At 38.9% G+C, this 17,962-nt stretch overlaps 1 protein-coding gene across 1 annotated transcript in view; it reads right to left on the reverse strand.

The window, feature by feature from the left end:
* The window catches only part of camta1a (calmodulin binding transcription activator 1a), a gene marked incomplete at both ends in the record, with an annotated part of 289,669 nt that extends 272,512 nt beyond the window's left edge, over positions 1–17,157 (reverse strand). Inside the window, 4 exon segments of the mRNA XM_083920379.1 lie at positions 2,328–2,431; positions 13,107–13,208; positions 17,003–17,121; positions 17,123–17,157. Of these exon segments, the coding sequence (XP_083776505.1) occupies positions 2,328–2,431; positions 13,107–13,208; positions 17,003–17,121; positions 17,123–17,157 (360 nt within the window).
* Positions 17,158–17,962: the final 805 nt, after the last annotated feature.

Here is a 17,962-nt window from a genome sequence, read left to right on the forward strand (position 1 = left end):
GAGGTGTCACTTTCACTAAGAGTCACACAACTGCACCGACAAGAAGCCTCTCAGATCCTTCCCTTCCTGTCCGTCTGCTAGCAATGAGGCACAAACACTTTGATTTGCATGGTCTGCACAAAAAAGAATCGTCCTGGATTTTAGGAAAGGTTGCCTTCCTCTGTTCAACCCTCGAAAACACTATTGGCATGCATACCAAAACACCACTGAAACAATCTTTTTTTGCTAATTCTTTCCAATTTCCTACCACCCCACCAAACTTCCACAGCTGAAACAGCAGCCCAGTGTGGTGTAATTCCTGAAATAATGTCTGTTATGATTAAATTTTGTAATAAATGACAAGACATGCTAACAACTGTAGCTGACAGCATTTATCCCCAGCAAATGCTTAGACTTACATTTTGAGATCAATTTCAAAGCCATGTTAATTAATTTAGACTGCTAGCAGCACAATGCAGGTCAGACAGGGCAAACAAGTTACAACATCAGCCAATTAGAAACACACAAGCGATATACTGTACATTTTTTCATAACTGGGGCTTGGGAGCAAAGAGACTTGGATGGAGACGGCAACTGATGTAGCGCATCAGAACCTGCATATTGTTTGCCTTAGTAATTGCCGTACTACTTGTACAGATTCACATCTTAACCACACATTAATTAATTCCTTCATCTATTTTCTAAGATATATTGACTACACAATGTCGGTGTAAAATAATATTTAACTGTTTGTCAATGACTGATTGTCTTTTTGAATATCCTGGTCCTTAGAAATTAGCCTGTCTGGTGCCTTATCATCTGGTTGTTTTTCAGTCAATTAGCTTTCATCACTGCAGATGACTATATTTATATGGTCACAATGTGTTAATCAAAGCCATGGATGGTTGATTTTTGCATATTAGTTTTAAGATTTGTCATGGTGTGTATTTAGGGCTAATTACTAGCAGTTATTCTCAGAAAAGAACAAGCAGTTTGTCATGTATCAATAGTGGAAACAAAAGAGATAAACTCATCAACATGTCCCCTGAGAAAAAGAGCAGGTTGGCAAATTAGTTCTGAAGCAAATGATGCAAAAAACAGTAAGTCCCTGTTAGGGAAATGCAGTATAACACATGTAAGACTTGAAATCAGTTACTATGTGTGCATAGATCATGAAGATTGTCTTGTAATTTTTCTTAGTGCATTTAGAAAATTACTCAAAAAAATACCAGAATAAATTATGCATTATCTACCATGTGCCTGTAGTAGGCAACAGTAACTCAATGCAGAATTCCTAAGGAACATGTATTTAAAGTAAATGACCGAAGAGCTAAAAAAAAAAAAAAATGTCCATTAGGCTCTTAAGGAATGAAAAAGAAAACCACAGCAAAGGGAGTCTGTGACATTGTCAAAGCGTTTTCAGATCTGATTTTCAAGAAAGAAAATGTAAAGTGGTGTGTTATCTTCCCTAATGTGATGCAAATGTGAAATGCGAGACACCTTGAGCTTTCATGGCACCAATGTTAAACACTGTTTACGTTTAAATCAAGAGCCCCCTATAATGCTTTCTAAATGCAGCAGCAGTGAGGTTTTTTGAATAAGACTCAACATGCAATTGACTTTAACCTTCGATTTATGCCAACAGGGTTTTGCTTGCAGAATGAGCATTGGCAAATCCATAGTAAACAATAACTGCAAGAAGAAATAGACATTTTATAACTGTTTTGGTTTAAATGTGAAGACAGACAGAGAGTTTACTCTGTCTTTTATTCTTATATTCGACCCAAGAACACACTGTATCAATTTAAAAAAGATTTTCCTCTCCATGCAAAGCCCAGTGGCAATTAATTATCTGTTAGGGAAAGAAATTGTAATGCAGCTAAAATATTCAAATTTGAAATCATTTCACTTAAATGATTGCAAATGTGATGTGCTCAGAAATGTGTCTGAAGTTGCACTTTAAATGTAAAACATGATAAATGTAGGAATGTAGTTTAAGTAGTTAATTACAGTTATAGTTAAAATAACGCATCTTGTTAAAAACCGTTTATGCAGTTATACTATCATGTTAATTGTCTAATTGCTGTAATCTGTGGAGGGAATACCAGATAATTAACTAAACCTGATTATATGCAGTATATATATATAGATATATATATACTATATATATGCAGTATATATATATATATATATAACCTATGCAACTTTTTGATGTTTTAAAGAGACTTTACATAATTAACAAATCTGTCTGAACTAGGCCTGAAAGAACGACGTGTCTCATGGTAAGGTACATTTTGTGAAGGGACGGATTGAGCAGAAAGTGCTATGATAAGGAGCAGTGGCCTTACCTCATTAGTGTTCCACCGGTGTCTCTCCTTTGGCAGCGAGGTGCATTTTGGTAGACATTCAAGCAGCTTCTTGGGCAGGTATATTTTCAAATGTCCATGTTCATCTAGAACAAGAGCAAGACAAAACAGAATATTTAGCCAACACTTCATACCTTACTGACTTGCTCATCTCCCTCTTTATCATCCTCTCTGCAGCAAAATGCTGACTGTAAAACAACTATCCCCATCTGAATTAGGAAATGAATTTAAGAGAGAGTAATGCATACATTTTATTTTGTGCTCGGCTAAATTATTTTACTGTGAAATGCATTCTATCAAGGGAGATCACCAGAAATTCTTCACTGTCAACTTGTAAAGGCTGTGTCTATTCATTATTTAGACACAATAAACACCCTTGAGTGATTTTAAAGTGTATGGGGAATTAGTATGAGAATCTGTGCGCTGCACGCCAGAATGTCGTATATTATTCAGGGAAATAATTACAATTACCGGGCCTGATGCTTACATCATATTGTATGTCGTTCAATCTATAATTTACATTTCACCACCAGTTCACAACCATTATAAAACAGTAAGGTTCAAAGATGCCCACATGCATGGACGCATTCAAATGTTCATCTAATTCCATTGCTTTCTTCCTCTTCAAATATGCGGATGGCTTAATTATATATGTTTGGAAAGACATAAACATGTTAAATTTATAATATCATGAAATCATATTATAGTCATTGGTTGTTTTTTTATCAGAGCATGAGATACAGGCTTATGTGGACATCATTTAGGTCATTTAAAACTACAAAACTAGGACATTCTAAGCAAGGATGAGTTTAGATGCAAAAGGAGGAACAGGTTGAAGACAATGCTACAGTACTGGTCAAAAATAAAACAATATAGGCTGCATCAACATAAAAAAAAAAGTCTGTGTGGAGAGGGTGTATGGTTCATTTACGAGGGTGGACAGAGACTTGTATAAGACTGTCATTGAGGAAATATTTCACCCTGCATATCATCTTAAGCACAGCAAGCGACAATATGAGCTTTTCTTGTCTCTAGTTGCCACTGAAGTTCATGTTATTCCAGTCCCCCGTTCACATGGAGTGTGAACATCCAATCTTGTATATACCACACTTCACATGCCTTTACAAACTGTAACACTGCAAATCTTGGATTCAGAGTTACTTAATCCGGGCAATGTTCAACCATGTGCAAATAAGGTGTGTTCCCTTTTGCACTACATCCAACAATAGAAGTCAGTTCATGCACCATCAATCACAGATTGGCATAATATGCTTTCTGTGGTGGCGACATACAGTATGAACGGGTGTCCTTCTCTCTACTGGGCAGGACAGAATATTTGAAATGGGAAAGATTCAGTCATTCCATTCCATGCCCTCAAAGACAAACCCGTGGTTTAGCTTCCTTACCTGTAAATAACTGCACACCAGACCCTTGCATTTGCTCACAAACTCCTCTTTTCTACTCTTATTTAACTTGTATTTATTTTTTTCTTGTTTAATGTCTAACTTTAAAGTTATTAATGCATTGTCCTTCACTCCTTGTCCTATGTTTGTTGATATTCACATGTCTTCCAATGTCCAAAGTTCAATAAAATTTCAGTCACAAAGACAAAAAAATGTCGATAAAGCTATCCAGCTCTTGTCAAAACTAGGTTAATTATAATAAAATATGTGATGGATGAAAAAAACTTGCAAATGAATGTATTATTCACTTGTAATGTGTGTGGATTGAGGGTAAATACATACTTACAAAAAGTAAAGCAAAATACTGCATTTATCTGCAATGCAATTTTGCTTGAAAATACATTACAGCTAGAAAACAACATTCTTTCATATTTAAAGATCTGTGGGTTAGGATACCAGGGAATGGGCAAGCAAAGGCAGAGGCAGAGAAAAGCCTGAGTATGAGTGCTGACTATGGATCCCCAGGGTGGCTGATATCAGTGGTTGACTGTGAAAAAGAAAAAGTTAAACCGAAGCAAAATACCACTTTGAAGCCCATACAAATAATCCAGTAGTGCACTTAATTATGAGGATAAAACAAGAGTGTATGTAGCTTGTTGTTCATCACAGCAAGAACAGTGCTACTGCCCAGAAAACCCCATATGGAAAATTCAATGGGAACGAATGCAGTAGGTCCACAGAGATGGAGCTGGCTTGGAGCATCTGAGTGTAAGGCGTAAGGTGGAACATCATCGCTCCCAAAGGAACGCAGGAGCAGATCTGTAGTATGTGCAATTTCCATCTGTACCTATAATTGTGCATGTAGACTTTGTTTTATATGAGCTGCACAGGTATCCGTAATCATTTGCTTCGCCCAATTAAGAATCACATACAGCATCTGCTCCTAGGTACCACCAAAGCAGTTTCACTGACAGAACTGGAAAACACGCTGCAACTGAATGATCAGAGAGGTACCAAAGAAAAAAGTAGTTTTTATGTGTAAACACATTATTATACAGAATCAACTTATAAGCATTGCAGCTTTAAAGCAGTGCCATATATTTGTTATATTTCACTAAAAGGCTTTCAATACTGAAGCCCACTCACAAATAGAAAATCTCACTGGATCCGCCCTCAGATACAGCAAGGGTCAGTAAAACGTCTTGGCCATCTCCCATCCTACGAAATTTGCTCTGAAGATTTGCTCTTTGCAACTGGCAGACTGCAGTAGCAGCCGATACATATGGCAAGTCTGTCACTGCACAGATTATTCTGGATTCAGTGCTGCTCTCTGGCACACCCTCCTATGACACCATTGAGACAGAGCTGAATTGGAATATTTCTCAAGTATGTTGATGATTTTTTCACAGAGTCGGGGTGGATATCTACCGTAGACTGTTCAATCTGCCAGCAGGCTAAAATATTTATATATAAAGGACAAATGCAATCAAATCCATACTTTTTTTATTATTTGCCGATTTTACAATAATTACAACAATAATAATATGTTTTTGTGCAAAGTATTGTTGGCTCTACAACTCTCTGCCACGGCCCACTGGCGTTTGGAGACCACACATCTCAAATCAGTATTCTGTGCACACAAAGGGTGACACGACTGCAACATACATTTTACTTTGAAATGTCTAGTGTGAACAACCCTGCACAAGCAACATAGCAGCCTTTATAAACCATGCAGGCCTAACAAGGCTCTAACTGGGTTTCTCTTAATCCCTTAACCTTACATGGACACCTCTGAAATTGGGTTACCACCGAAACTGAGGATTCATTACTAATGTGCACATAAAGTGAATGTAAAAGACACATGAAGACATTTGCTGAGGTTTATCTGCAAAATAGTTACTTGGATGATGCTAGGGTAAGATTTGGATCAGATATAAACTTCCCAATAATATAATTTAGCATATGTGTGTTTACACATCAATAGTACCATATACACATGTAACTTTCTGGTGACAGTCTAAAGTTACTTTCTTAAGTGTTGCAATAATTTGCAAGATTCTTCATCTTGAATACCTTTAAATATTTGGTCAAATTGCTGGTTGAAAGTAGCCTAGAGGCCTATGTCAAGAATAACTACCCTTACATTTCTATACAGACACATTTCAATTTAATTTGTATGATATAACAACAAAATGTTACAGGATCCTCCAATTAATCTGTCCCTGTAAATGAGTAGGCTACTCGACTCGTTCGTGACATGCATCAATATTTAAAACCCTGACTGTAGTACATATTTTATAATGTACTTTACAAGTGCAATTCATCTCAAATCTATGGTAAAGACATGCAGTGCGATCAGAATACTTTCTCCAGCACTTTTGGGTGAACAACTGTGGACTGCCTTCTATATCCATAATCTCCCATTTATAAGAAAATGCTGCAGGACAACAATCCTAATCATTCAGGCAAGGCAACCAAGTTGTTTTTATGGCCCAACTGTGGAATGTTCTTGACTGGCCAAGTCAAGTCACCTGACCTCAAACCAGTCCAACTGAGCATGTGTTTCACTTACTGAAGACCAGACTGAATGCAAAAGGGTCCCAAAACAAGCAAGAAATGAATATGCAGCACAGGCCTGGCAGAACATCACCCGGGAACACGCCAAGTGTCTGTTGATGTTTATGGATCATGAATTTCAGACTGTCACTGAGCGCAAAATGATTTGCAACCATGTATTTTATATGATAGCAGTATACCGATCTCAGACATCAAATAGTTAGTAAGATATCTGCATTTGTAAATGTATCATTCTATTCTATTCTATTCTGAGAAACTGTCCTGGTGTTTGCTGCATAAACAGTAAAATGGACAAAGCACTTAGTGTTGCATGTAGCCTATTTGGGGTATTTTTGCTGTGACATACCCATTATTTATTCAAGACAGGCTGGTGTGGATGTTAATTTCCACCGCTAAATTAACACTAAACTATGTAGAGAAAAAAAGCAAAGAAATCAAGAAGCTGTCAACTGTACATATGGTCCATATATAATAAAGGCCTTTTAACAACTTATAGTACATTTACATTAACATTAGATTAGAGAGGGCCGCTTTGTTCCAGCTTTTATCTATCTCGGATAAGGATAACTGTATTTCTTTGAATAACAGGCAAACTATGGTCATGTTTGAAACACTGCACTGTGCTTTGTGCTGTCAAATAAACTGTGTATTTTAGATGTGGCACCTGTTTTTCAGATGTTCAGAGATGGCCTTCTCTAATCTGTGAGTCCTTGTCTAACTTGAGAGGGGCCTTGTTTTCACACAAGAATGTTTCTTATGAGGCTCTCAAAGCACACAAAGGTGAACTCAACATAACTGTTGTTGAGTGCTGAGGTTTCTTTTGTACAGCATTAAATAAGCTTTCTCCTCACTGTAAACTGTTTTGTTCTTTCAGCTGCTATTTATCTTCACTAATAGTATTTCTGCTGCTGAATGTCTACTGTTCACTCCAGCGGGCATTTCCACAGATGTGAAGAAGAACTCTGAGCGTTCCAGCAAAGTATCATTTACTAATTAAAGATATGTCCACCATGGCATGAAAATCCACGTATACTGTTGGAAAACAACCGACAGGGGAATAGCGTGGATGGCAGATTTGGAATAGGTTTACAGGATATAGACAAGCTCTTTTTTTAATCAAATTGTCTGATTTGATTAGTGCATACACAACACATTACCCACAGAAATTTGGCTTAGAAAATGTAAATCTATATTTTTTTTAACCAGGAGTTGATCAAAGCCAGAGAGGAACTCAGCTTCTTTCCATTTCCTGTGGACTCCCCTGTATGGTGTAATATTTATTTTGGAGTGGAAACAGCAAACTTAATGACTGCATGTGCATTAGCCCAGAAAGGGATACACAGAAAACTACTATTTGGTTGTAAAACACTAAAGTGCAAGACAGGCTGATACCAGAGCCTGTTACAGGAGAGGATGTGCTGAGCTGAGCTGGCACACTGGAGCCAATTACATCCTAGATCTTGATGAGCGAGCTCACACACAAAAGGCCAAACAGGCAAAGGAGCTCTGTTCAACACTGAGACTAACAGGTCTGCAGCATTCATGTTGCCATCCCTGGCCATTTGTGTGCTCAACAGATGCAGCCTGTGCCCCTTCATAATTCACATCAACCTTTGTCAAACTGGTATGAAGATATATATATTTCTGCGTGCTGATGTTTGGATTATCACTGATCCTGGATGCTAAGCAAACACTTGGGCCAAATTTAAGGGTATCTGTCATGCTAGCTTGCTCCAGCCCCACCCCTAGAGACGAGAGTGAGGGTCATGAGAGTGGAAAGGCTGACAAAAACAAATCTTTAATCAATAGCCGAGCCCTGGACGCAAAACCCTCTCTCTTCTGTCTCTGTCTCCGAGCGCTCTGGGAGTGACAGTTTTTCTTTTTAATCTGTGCCCATATTGTGGAGAAATTGCAAGCTAATGTTTTGGCTATAGATCATTCAACAAATCGCTGCTGGTGGTGCATATCCAAAGTAACCGTTTGAATGCAAACATTTTACACAGCGGTTCAGTGACTAATATGGCTTAGATGTGAAGAGCTGTGTTACAGTATCTGTCCTTTTGTAGCTATACCTGTAACATGAGGGAGGTGAATCATAGAAGAACAAGCGGTCCTGTGGATAAACATTTGGCTCTCCTCTATGTCCAGTAAGAAGTGCTGTGAAACTGAATTAGGCCTATGGCAATGTCTGTTATCATTAGGTTGGATGACAGCCATGCACTGGGCTGGACCAAAAATGCCCCTAAGAGTTTAGCTCCAAAATTAGCCCAGTCAGCCAAATGAGCTTAGCTCAGACATATTTGATCAACTGGGGTGAGAAACTTCAACACACCAGAAAAAAAACATATTCTGTAATCTGCTGCACATAAACTGTAGCCAAGCAACAAGTTATCAGTGGTTGTGAATCATACTGTATGTAGATAACAAAAAATATTGTAAAAATGAAATAGCAAACCTTTCAACATATGCAAAGCAGGGAGCCGTGCATCAAAATCCTACTCTCACTTTAACATCATGCATATTTCCTAATATAGTGACTATATTTTCACTGGAGGGAACCCATTTTATTTGCCAACACCAAGTCCTTTTTAAGATAAAATAAGCCTCATTGTTTCACCTGGTTATGAACCATTATCTTTTACACCACCTGCAACCAACAATGATGTTTGTTCCAAAAGCTTACTTCTGAAGAAGTGTGGGATATTTTTGATTACATAATGTGTATTATATGGACAGAATAACACTGAGAGGGATACAAACAGTATAACACTTATTTAAATAACTTTACAGTACTTGCATCACTGGCAGGGGATTTGATAGAAATTGTTTCTACGGCATGCAATCACTGAAATGAATGGATACGGCAAGAAATATGACAAGTATCTAAATTCATTATTCATGCAATCAACATCTGGTATGTGTGGGATGTGACATGCACTAAGTAAAATGACCAGATCTATAGGAGGGAATGTGTCAGACTATGACAGAATGGACTTGAAGTTCAGACCAAAGGCAAAGGCACAGTGAAAGGTTAAGATGGTGAGAGCGGTTACAAGATGATGGCAGATGAATAAAAAAAATAAAAAGAATGATGTGGTCAAATGTGAAGCAAAAATGAACTCAGACAGCCAAGGTGCATTGGTCAACTAATGACATGCTGTCAATTAAAAGCTATCAATCTGGTTGTGAGGCGTGAAAGAAGAAGGAGAAAAGTTAAAGGGAGGGCTTGAACCCGCAGGAGGCTATTGCGATGGCATTTACAGTAATGGGATATTACCCCTGCAGCCTTCAGATTAGGACACTTGATTCAGTTAAGACCCAAAATTCATCACTAATCATTTTCAGCCAAACGTCACGACTACCAGCCTAATTAAAAGTTTTAAAGCAAAGGTTAATCATTAAAACGATTACCCATCAATATGTAATTAACCGAATGTAGTATTAAACATATGACTTTTTTTTTTTAAACTATTATTTGCGCTGTGAATGATATTCTGTTTTGTCACAACTTTATTTTACATGACAGTCCAAACTCCGTCATTTTAAGATGCTTGAAATGTCAAAATTTGCACAGACCTTGCATTTTTATCATCCATTTTATACCGCATATGCAAGGAACACTAGTGGTACTTGGCCACCGGTGAAGAGAGCACTTGATTACACCGGAGTCTAAAGCCTACTACTTGTGGGAGATTCTGAGCTGAGCTTTACTACAACATGGGACAATTTGGTGTCAAATTTCCCTAGCAGTAATAAGAATGATCGGCCCATAGTCCAGGGGCAGATCTCCCCATACACCCACAGCCTGATGGCTCTTGATGGGTACACGGAGAGGACTTAAAATAGCCACGTAGTGTAGGATGAGGAAACCAATTATCTTTATCATTTGCCCTATAGCCTGTTCGATAACACTCTTACATACAGTATAATTACTAACCGAGCAACAAACCAAAAAAAGGCTTACTGAACTTTACTATAGCGTTTCTATGTTAGAACAAAACTGCGACAAAGACAACATTACATGGCTTCTAGCTATAGCATCTTGGATGAGTGTTTGTCCTGCAACACATACAACAGCTGTTGTAAAAGATGCAAAAGGTGTTTTTTTTTCTCCCAGTGGGAAAGATAAAAAAAGAGTCTGAATGCCAGTAAGAGATATGAATTACACTAAATCTTGCTGGACACTATTCCCTATGTATTAGTAGTAGGACTAGGCGATATGGCTCAAACCACATAGGCATATAGGTCGTTTCATATCTTGATAACGATATATACTGTATCACAATATTGAATGTTTTAGGGTAATTCAATAAATAAACAGTCCATGTGAAATAACCACATAAGGCAAAGCCTATTTTGGTATACTCTATTGTGTGAGTGAAATATTTGACAAATGAAAGTATTTTCTCATTTTATTAGGAACTTAAGTTGTAAAGTACAGAATAAGGTGCAAGGATCAGAGCGTAAAGCGTCATCTAAATGTCGTAAATATTGCCATAAGGTAGATCAGGCACTGTTTTTTTTATCTGTGAGATAGAAACGATACAGAATAATATACACAGTATACATTTTTATATTGTTTTTACGATCTGTATCTTCTTTCTACTTCGATCGCCTGCTTTCATATCGCCCTGAAGGACTTTATATCTCAAGTTATCATGATATCTACTCATGTGAAATCATAGGTTTTGTTAGCAAATTGACGTACTCGCATTAAACGGTGTTGTAATGTAAAGTCTGATTATAAAGTGAGATTATAGAACCAAAAACTTCGATTTTCAAGTGATATTCCCTAAAGTATCTCAGATAACCTTTTCTGAGAATTTTAACTTAATGCCATTGTCAATTTATACGGTGTTATTGTGTATCACAAACCCTCAGTATAATTTTTTCACAATATCAATTCCATTAAAAGATGATAAATTATCATATTAAATTATTGCTCAGCCCTAATTTGTAGTATGGTCATTCAATATGCAACATGTTCAGGGTGGGAGAATTCATTGTTTACAATTACATCGCTTACATTCCCTCAATGGCCATACCCTGGATGCACTATGGCTCCATGTAGTTATAATAATAATAATAGGATCGTGTAATATAGCATAATAAGGGGAGACTGTCAAAAAGTCAAACAGCTGAAAAAAAAAGCCTAGGCCTATTACTGGAAGTTCAACAAACATGCACACACGGTTAACTGCCTGCAACAAACTGAAAATGACTCTTTATGTGTTCTCGGCCCTCACCAAGCTCACCCATCCATAAAAATCCCATCTCAAGGAGAGCAGAGGTGAGGTCTCTCTCTCTCTCTCTCTCTCTCTCTCTCTCTCTCTCTCACCCCCTCTCTCTTGCTCTTGTTCCCTTTCACTTTCTCCCTCTTGCTTACACATGCCCACAAACAAAGCCCTTCTTTCTGTATCATAACTACTCCCATAATTACTCAGACGATTACTCAGATCAATGGTTTACCTGCCTGTTTGAGCCGCTGTATTCTGCTACAGAGTGTCCTGGTGAGGCAGAAAACCCTTAGGCTGAACGCATTAAACAGGGCGTCTGACATGGGTACAGGGCACTGTAATACCACGCAATAACGTGAGGGAAAATAGTAAGACCGGCAAAACGTATTGCCAGTCACAGCTGTCACACATGAGGGGGTAACGCAAAAGTCTATTAACAATGTCTCTGTTACAGTCTGCATCCCTGTTTCATAGATCTGCACAAGCAGTCCCCTGCCATTAAATCTCTCACAGGATTCTCTTTTTAAAAAACCCAAAAAGATTTGGTGCAGAAGAGCTCTCCTAGAGACAGATATCGAGTGAGGAGTCTAACAAGGGTTTGGGGGTGATTTCAGACTCTCAATTTAGAAATGACAATACATGAGCACACTTAATTACCCAGTCTCTAGTCTAGATCGAGTCTTCCAGCAGCGACGAGACTGGTGTATTTATTAACAATGATGGGGCTCCTTTCTGCTGAGAAACAATCTGCTTTACAAAGGACAGTTTTTTCAATGGGTAAAGACAAAGAGGCTAAAATTCCGACACATTTTCTAAAGAGAAATGAAGGGGAAATCACCCACAAATAAAAGCAAGACTTTGGCCTATATTTTTGACTGATTTTTGTTGTGACAGAAAATAGCACTTGTACACAGTCGTGTAAGTGCACTGAAGCAATTCCCACAGAAGCTGGTTTTTACAAGTCATAAAACCCTCAGCTGTGATGTTGTGTTGTCTTTGTTCTTTGCCCCTAGTCCACAGTTCTCATAGAGCACAACTGTAATGAGAGGGAAGCAAAGGCAAAGACTAATCCATTTGAAGGAAAAAAACATCATAGGCTACAGCAATGCATAAATATTTTGTCATACACTAATTAATTTGGCAAGATTTTAAAGTCGCTCTGTTAACTTGGGTATATTTTTCACCCCATCAACAGAAGGTTTAAGAGAAACAGAAAAGGCAAGTACAGGGCCATAATTGATGGCTCAAAGTGTAAGCTTTCTCTCTGAGGGTCTGCTCAGGTCCTGATCCCCTGGCCTCAACCTGAAACAATCACTCTTAGTTAACGACAACACTTCAGCTATTGACAGCGTGATCCCGTAAAGCAGACACTTCAATCAACAGAGCAGCCGGAGGAGATGTTGTGTTGGAGGAGAATAGAAGAAGGAGGGGGCATGGGGACGGATGAAATCAAGAAGTAAATAAATGAATCAATGAATGAATAATAGATTGGCCAGCTAGTGGCCTCTTGGAGCAGCAATGCAGTATTAATAACTGACTCTTACTGTTTGTCTCTGTGTCATCACTGATACTCTTAGGTGGACCATGGCCAGCATAACACACTGCTGATCTGTACATTCGATCCGGATTACGAACTTTCTTCAGTCCTTCAGGAGGCAAAGAGAAAAGTAGAGAAAATCGAGGAAAAGAAGCATTCTCCCAGCCTGTGATAACTAAGCAAACTCCCCATGCAAGCAATATCAACAGAAGCTAGACAGTATATTGAAATACATTTAAAACACACAAGAGCTGAATATAATATTGATAATAATACTGGTACAAAATCACAGTGAATTTCCCTATTGTCATTTAAAACAGTGAAGTGCGTGAATATTTTTGTAATCATAAGAAAAACAGCCGGTGCGAAGGATTGCTGTAGTTCTGGCCTGGTTTGAAAGGGGTCAATAACACTTTGTATTGTATCAGTAGTGAACTGGATGAATCAATGCAATCAATCAGTGAAGACCGCGCAAAGCAGTCAGTAAAGGTCTATTACAGGCAGGCATTACGAATGATACATCTCAGCAACCGCAGACCGGACCTGGGTCCCATCCATCCTCGCCTCACTGATTCAATTAAACTGGAGAAAAAATCTAGCACCTGATTCAACACAAAGCTGTAAGAGCGAGCCGTCCGACATCACGAGGAGGTTAAATTCATCCTGCTTTACAAAACAGTGGAGAAATATTTATACCATTGCTGCACAAGCACTTTTGTAAGTTAATGGCTGACTTGGTGCTTACTTGATGTTTTGCTGCTGCTTTACCCTGAACTTTGAGTGAAATGATAACATCATGAAACTTTATAAGCCGCACCAGATTGAAAATAAAAGATAAATATTACTTCCAGCCGCACAGCTGAGGTTACAGGCCTATTTCTCTATTTTAGAAAAACTAACCATAGCTGAATATTTCTGTTGTCATAAGAGTTCAAACTGGATCCCCCTTCAATTTGTGTCAGTAAACTTTCCCATCGTTGGCTTTGCATTTATCTCATTTTAAATGAATGTAAACATGCTACACTGTTGTGCTACGTTTACCAAAAAATGGCATTATCTGGATTAATAAATTCAAGACTTAACTTTAACCATAAAATGTTTGTAGCTTAGCTTGTGTTTATAAAAGTTTCCTTCCTCAAATTTAGCTTTAGAACAGCTGTATTTTATTACTCTGATTGTTCTACCCTGGTAGGTTCATAAAACCATTGGCTCCAGAGCAGTCTCAGTGTAAGATGTATCAAGCTTGACTTTTCAGTGCCCTCGTGGCCTTGTACTTAAAGTAAAGGACCCACGGTGCTTTTTAGAAGTGTGAAGAGGAGAAAAAAAATACCCCCAAGGGCCCTGACAATCAGTTAGGCTGGAGAGAAATACCCCAGGATGTAAACATTACATTACTGAGTGAGACTGGGTCATGGCCCCTGGGTTTAACACAAGATGTAACCCTCAGTTGTTATGGGCCATCATAAGGCCTGCCAAACAACTAAGAGAGATCAGCACTGCCCGCATACCACAAGGACAAAAGGTTAAGGAAACCCTGTTCAGCTCTCTCAGTGGCTACCTGGCATCCAGGGACATGTCATGTACAAACTGAAACAGTGATGCACATTCAAAAAGCATGTTCTACTTTAATGAACAGCCAAAACTAAGAAAACCTGGATGTAGGAATAACGATTCAGCATGACAGCTCTATGTAAAAGCTTTAAGGGCCAGGTTTGCATGAGACGACATCACAATTATGTGAAGGTATGAAGCCTTCGCTCTCTCTCCCTCTCTCTCTCTCTCTCTCTGTCTCTCCCTCTCTGTCTCTCCCCTTGCTCCTCCTCCTCCTTTTTTCCACTGACCGGTCTCACAGGAACACTGAAAATAACTTAACCTGCTCAGCAATGGGACTTTCAAATCAGGGTTTCCAGTGAGAGCTCCCTGTGTTGGGAAGGCATCAGGATTAACAACCTGAGCCTGTTTGTTAAGTTCAGCTATGTAGATGAATACATTAAGACTAATACACCACAGTGAAGTCATTACTATCATAAAACCAGATGTCTTTATGTTTTTGTCATAGCTACAGACAGATCCCTCATAGAGTAAGTGTGCTTTTGTAGCTCCATACCACCCCCTGGTGGGACTCTGATTAGTGGTTGGCACACTGACATCCAAACAACTGAGCTCCCAGTCTTTAAACGTTTCCCTAGATATGGACAGAGGCAATTGGTTTACTCTCATTTGAAACATTGAAGTAATTCTACATCAAAAAGGATTCATGTCTGAGGTTATTGACGAATCTGACGGAGGACTATTCAATTTCCGAGCCGGCAACAATTACAGTACTTTATGAACCGCTCAGAAACAGCTGCACCTAATGAATCTTTTTTTTCTCCCTTTCAAATTATGCAGCCAATTTTAAAGTCTAGGATGAGTTTTTTTTTTTTTTGCTCCACTCTAAGGTTCAATATAAATAAACAAATATGAAAAAATACAACTAATTTAGGAATAATAGCAAGAACATGCTGGATTATCATTAAACTCAATTCTGCTCATCAAAGCAACTAAAGTTAAAGTATGAGGCAACTGAGACCACAACAAAAAAAAATAAACAGGAAACTGTAATTAAACATGCACATAGGGTTAACAAGCAAACTATTTTACATGAGATTCTATAAAATACATCTTTTAGTTGCTTTATGTTTTCCTCATCTAAGAATGTCAGCTCTTGTAAACGTAACTCATTCCAGTCTGGTCCAAATACTCTTTTAACGGTAGAAACTCACAACTGGGTAAAAAAACAAAAAAAAACTAGTCCCTTTAGCATTGATGTAATACATCTTATCTATATTTTAAGATGTGCCTTGCATAATTACTCACCCAAAAAGTCCATGGGCCTCTCTGAATGAGAACAGATCTCTTATGCATATGTTTTGCAGTAAAATATCCCACTAAACAGGAAATAAGTAGGTCTAGTGCATTTAATTTTAAGTCAGTGAGCCGTGTGCGCTAAGCTGAGGGGGGAAAGTCATCATTTTGTCCTATGTGTAAAGTAGTGCAATGAGCAGGCTGCTGGAAACCCTACTCTCCATCCTCCCTGTTTCCGCTGCTGTGTGATGGCATTTCATTTCAAGTGCGATAGGGCATCGCAAGCGGAGCGGGCATTACAGCGTTTTGAAGCCCGTGTCACAAGCCAAATATAGGCCAAGTAGTGGGCTATAATTGGCATCTGGAAAACATAATATCCGCTCGTTTAAAAAAAGGAACAAAAAAAAAAAACACACATCACTTCTGACTCGCAAACACTATTCGCTGAATGCCAAAACAGGAGATCCTCGCTCTCCAAGCGGGAACTGAACGACCCTCTCCCAAGACGGGGACGTAAATTTTAAAAAAACTAGACTAATACATTTTTAAAACAGATGTCCAAATCGTCACAACGCCTTCAAAAGACTCGGCTGCAGAGGAGCGCCTTTTGTGTTGACGGACAAACTAACACAACCCGAGCCGCTTTTTGAAAGCTGGGTAATAAGGGAAGAAGTTAGTCGATGCCAATGACATGTTGTCATTAACTTAGCCTTGTTGTTAACAACTTGAATTGCGCGTCGTTTGACACGAACCCTTAGCGAGATAAAGGGTAAACGCGTTACTTTGACCACGCTGACTGTTTGTCCCCGTGGCGTGCTTTAAATGTGGGCTACGGTGGGAATAGTAGCTGGCTAGAATGCAAGCTAATATTAGCCTGGCTAGGTGATGTCTCCACGTTTTAGCTGCCTATTCGGAGGAAAAACCAGCGGAGTCCGTTTTCTACCGAACATTTCTCCACTTGTCCTCGCGCGCGTGTCGTCTCCACACAGAGTTACAACTGTTCTGAAATAACACCGCGGTCATACTAGTAAATTAATCCCATTATATTTCTCTTACCTTCCGGCTTGTTTTCGGCAGCCATTTCCCCTTCACGCGCAACATCCTCCTCCTCCTCACGACCGTGGGTACCACGCGCGTGCACGGCGAGGACAGCACGAGGAGGGACCGGAGGAGCAAGCGGCGAGTCGGTCCGACCGAGGCGAACTTACCATTGGCTGTGAGGCGGTGACTGACAAGAGAGGCTCCGGGATGAAAAAAACACCGCTCCCCTCACCTTGACACCAGCAGCCGTGTTTTTCTTTTTTTTTATTACAGTGAATTTAAAACAGCTCAGAGGCGCTGCAGGTCTTGCATGACGCTTTTGTTAAAAGATGGTGACGCGTTATTATGTTAAAAAGAAAGTAGTTAATGCTCAGTAGGCGAGGCTACATATAGTTCAATTTAAATGAGATTGTGAATATGAAATGTTTTTTGTGCCGTCCCACTTAAGTTGTCTCTCACTGAATTAACAATGTAAAACTATCTCAGTGCGTTTATATTAGGCTAAATTACTGTTTAATTGCCTTCATCAAGTTTTTTTTATTATCATTATTACTTTTTTTTATATCTTCAGAGATAAGTCTGTTGATCTTCACTTATAATTGAGGTCTTACCTTTTCATACAACTGATAACAGGAAAAGCCTGTGCAGAAACAACAATGTCATTTTCTTTTTAAGGTTAATTCCCAGGGAGTCGTGGGTTTATGTAGCCTGATAAAAACAAACAATAAAACAGTGCAGACATATCTAACAGGAGTAATAGTCTGCGCAGTCCATCAATCAAGGGAAGTCAAGTCCGTTTACATTTGAAAGCTTGTGGACAAGTTTGTTCGCACGTCGAACTGATTTCAGAAAGTGGCACCATGATGCTGAAGGCTGCAGGGATCACTGGGAGATGTGGGTTCAACTCTCAGGGGCTGCTGCTGGAGTCTATTCAAACACATCTGCCATGTACTTGGTAGTCAATGTGACGCACAG

This window comes from Echiichthys vipera, assembly GCF_963691815.1.
Source record: "Echiichthys vipera genome assembly, chromosome: 9".
NCBI lineage: Eukaryota > Metazoa > Chordata > Actinopteri > Perciformes > Trachinidae > Echiichthys > Echiichthys vipera.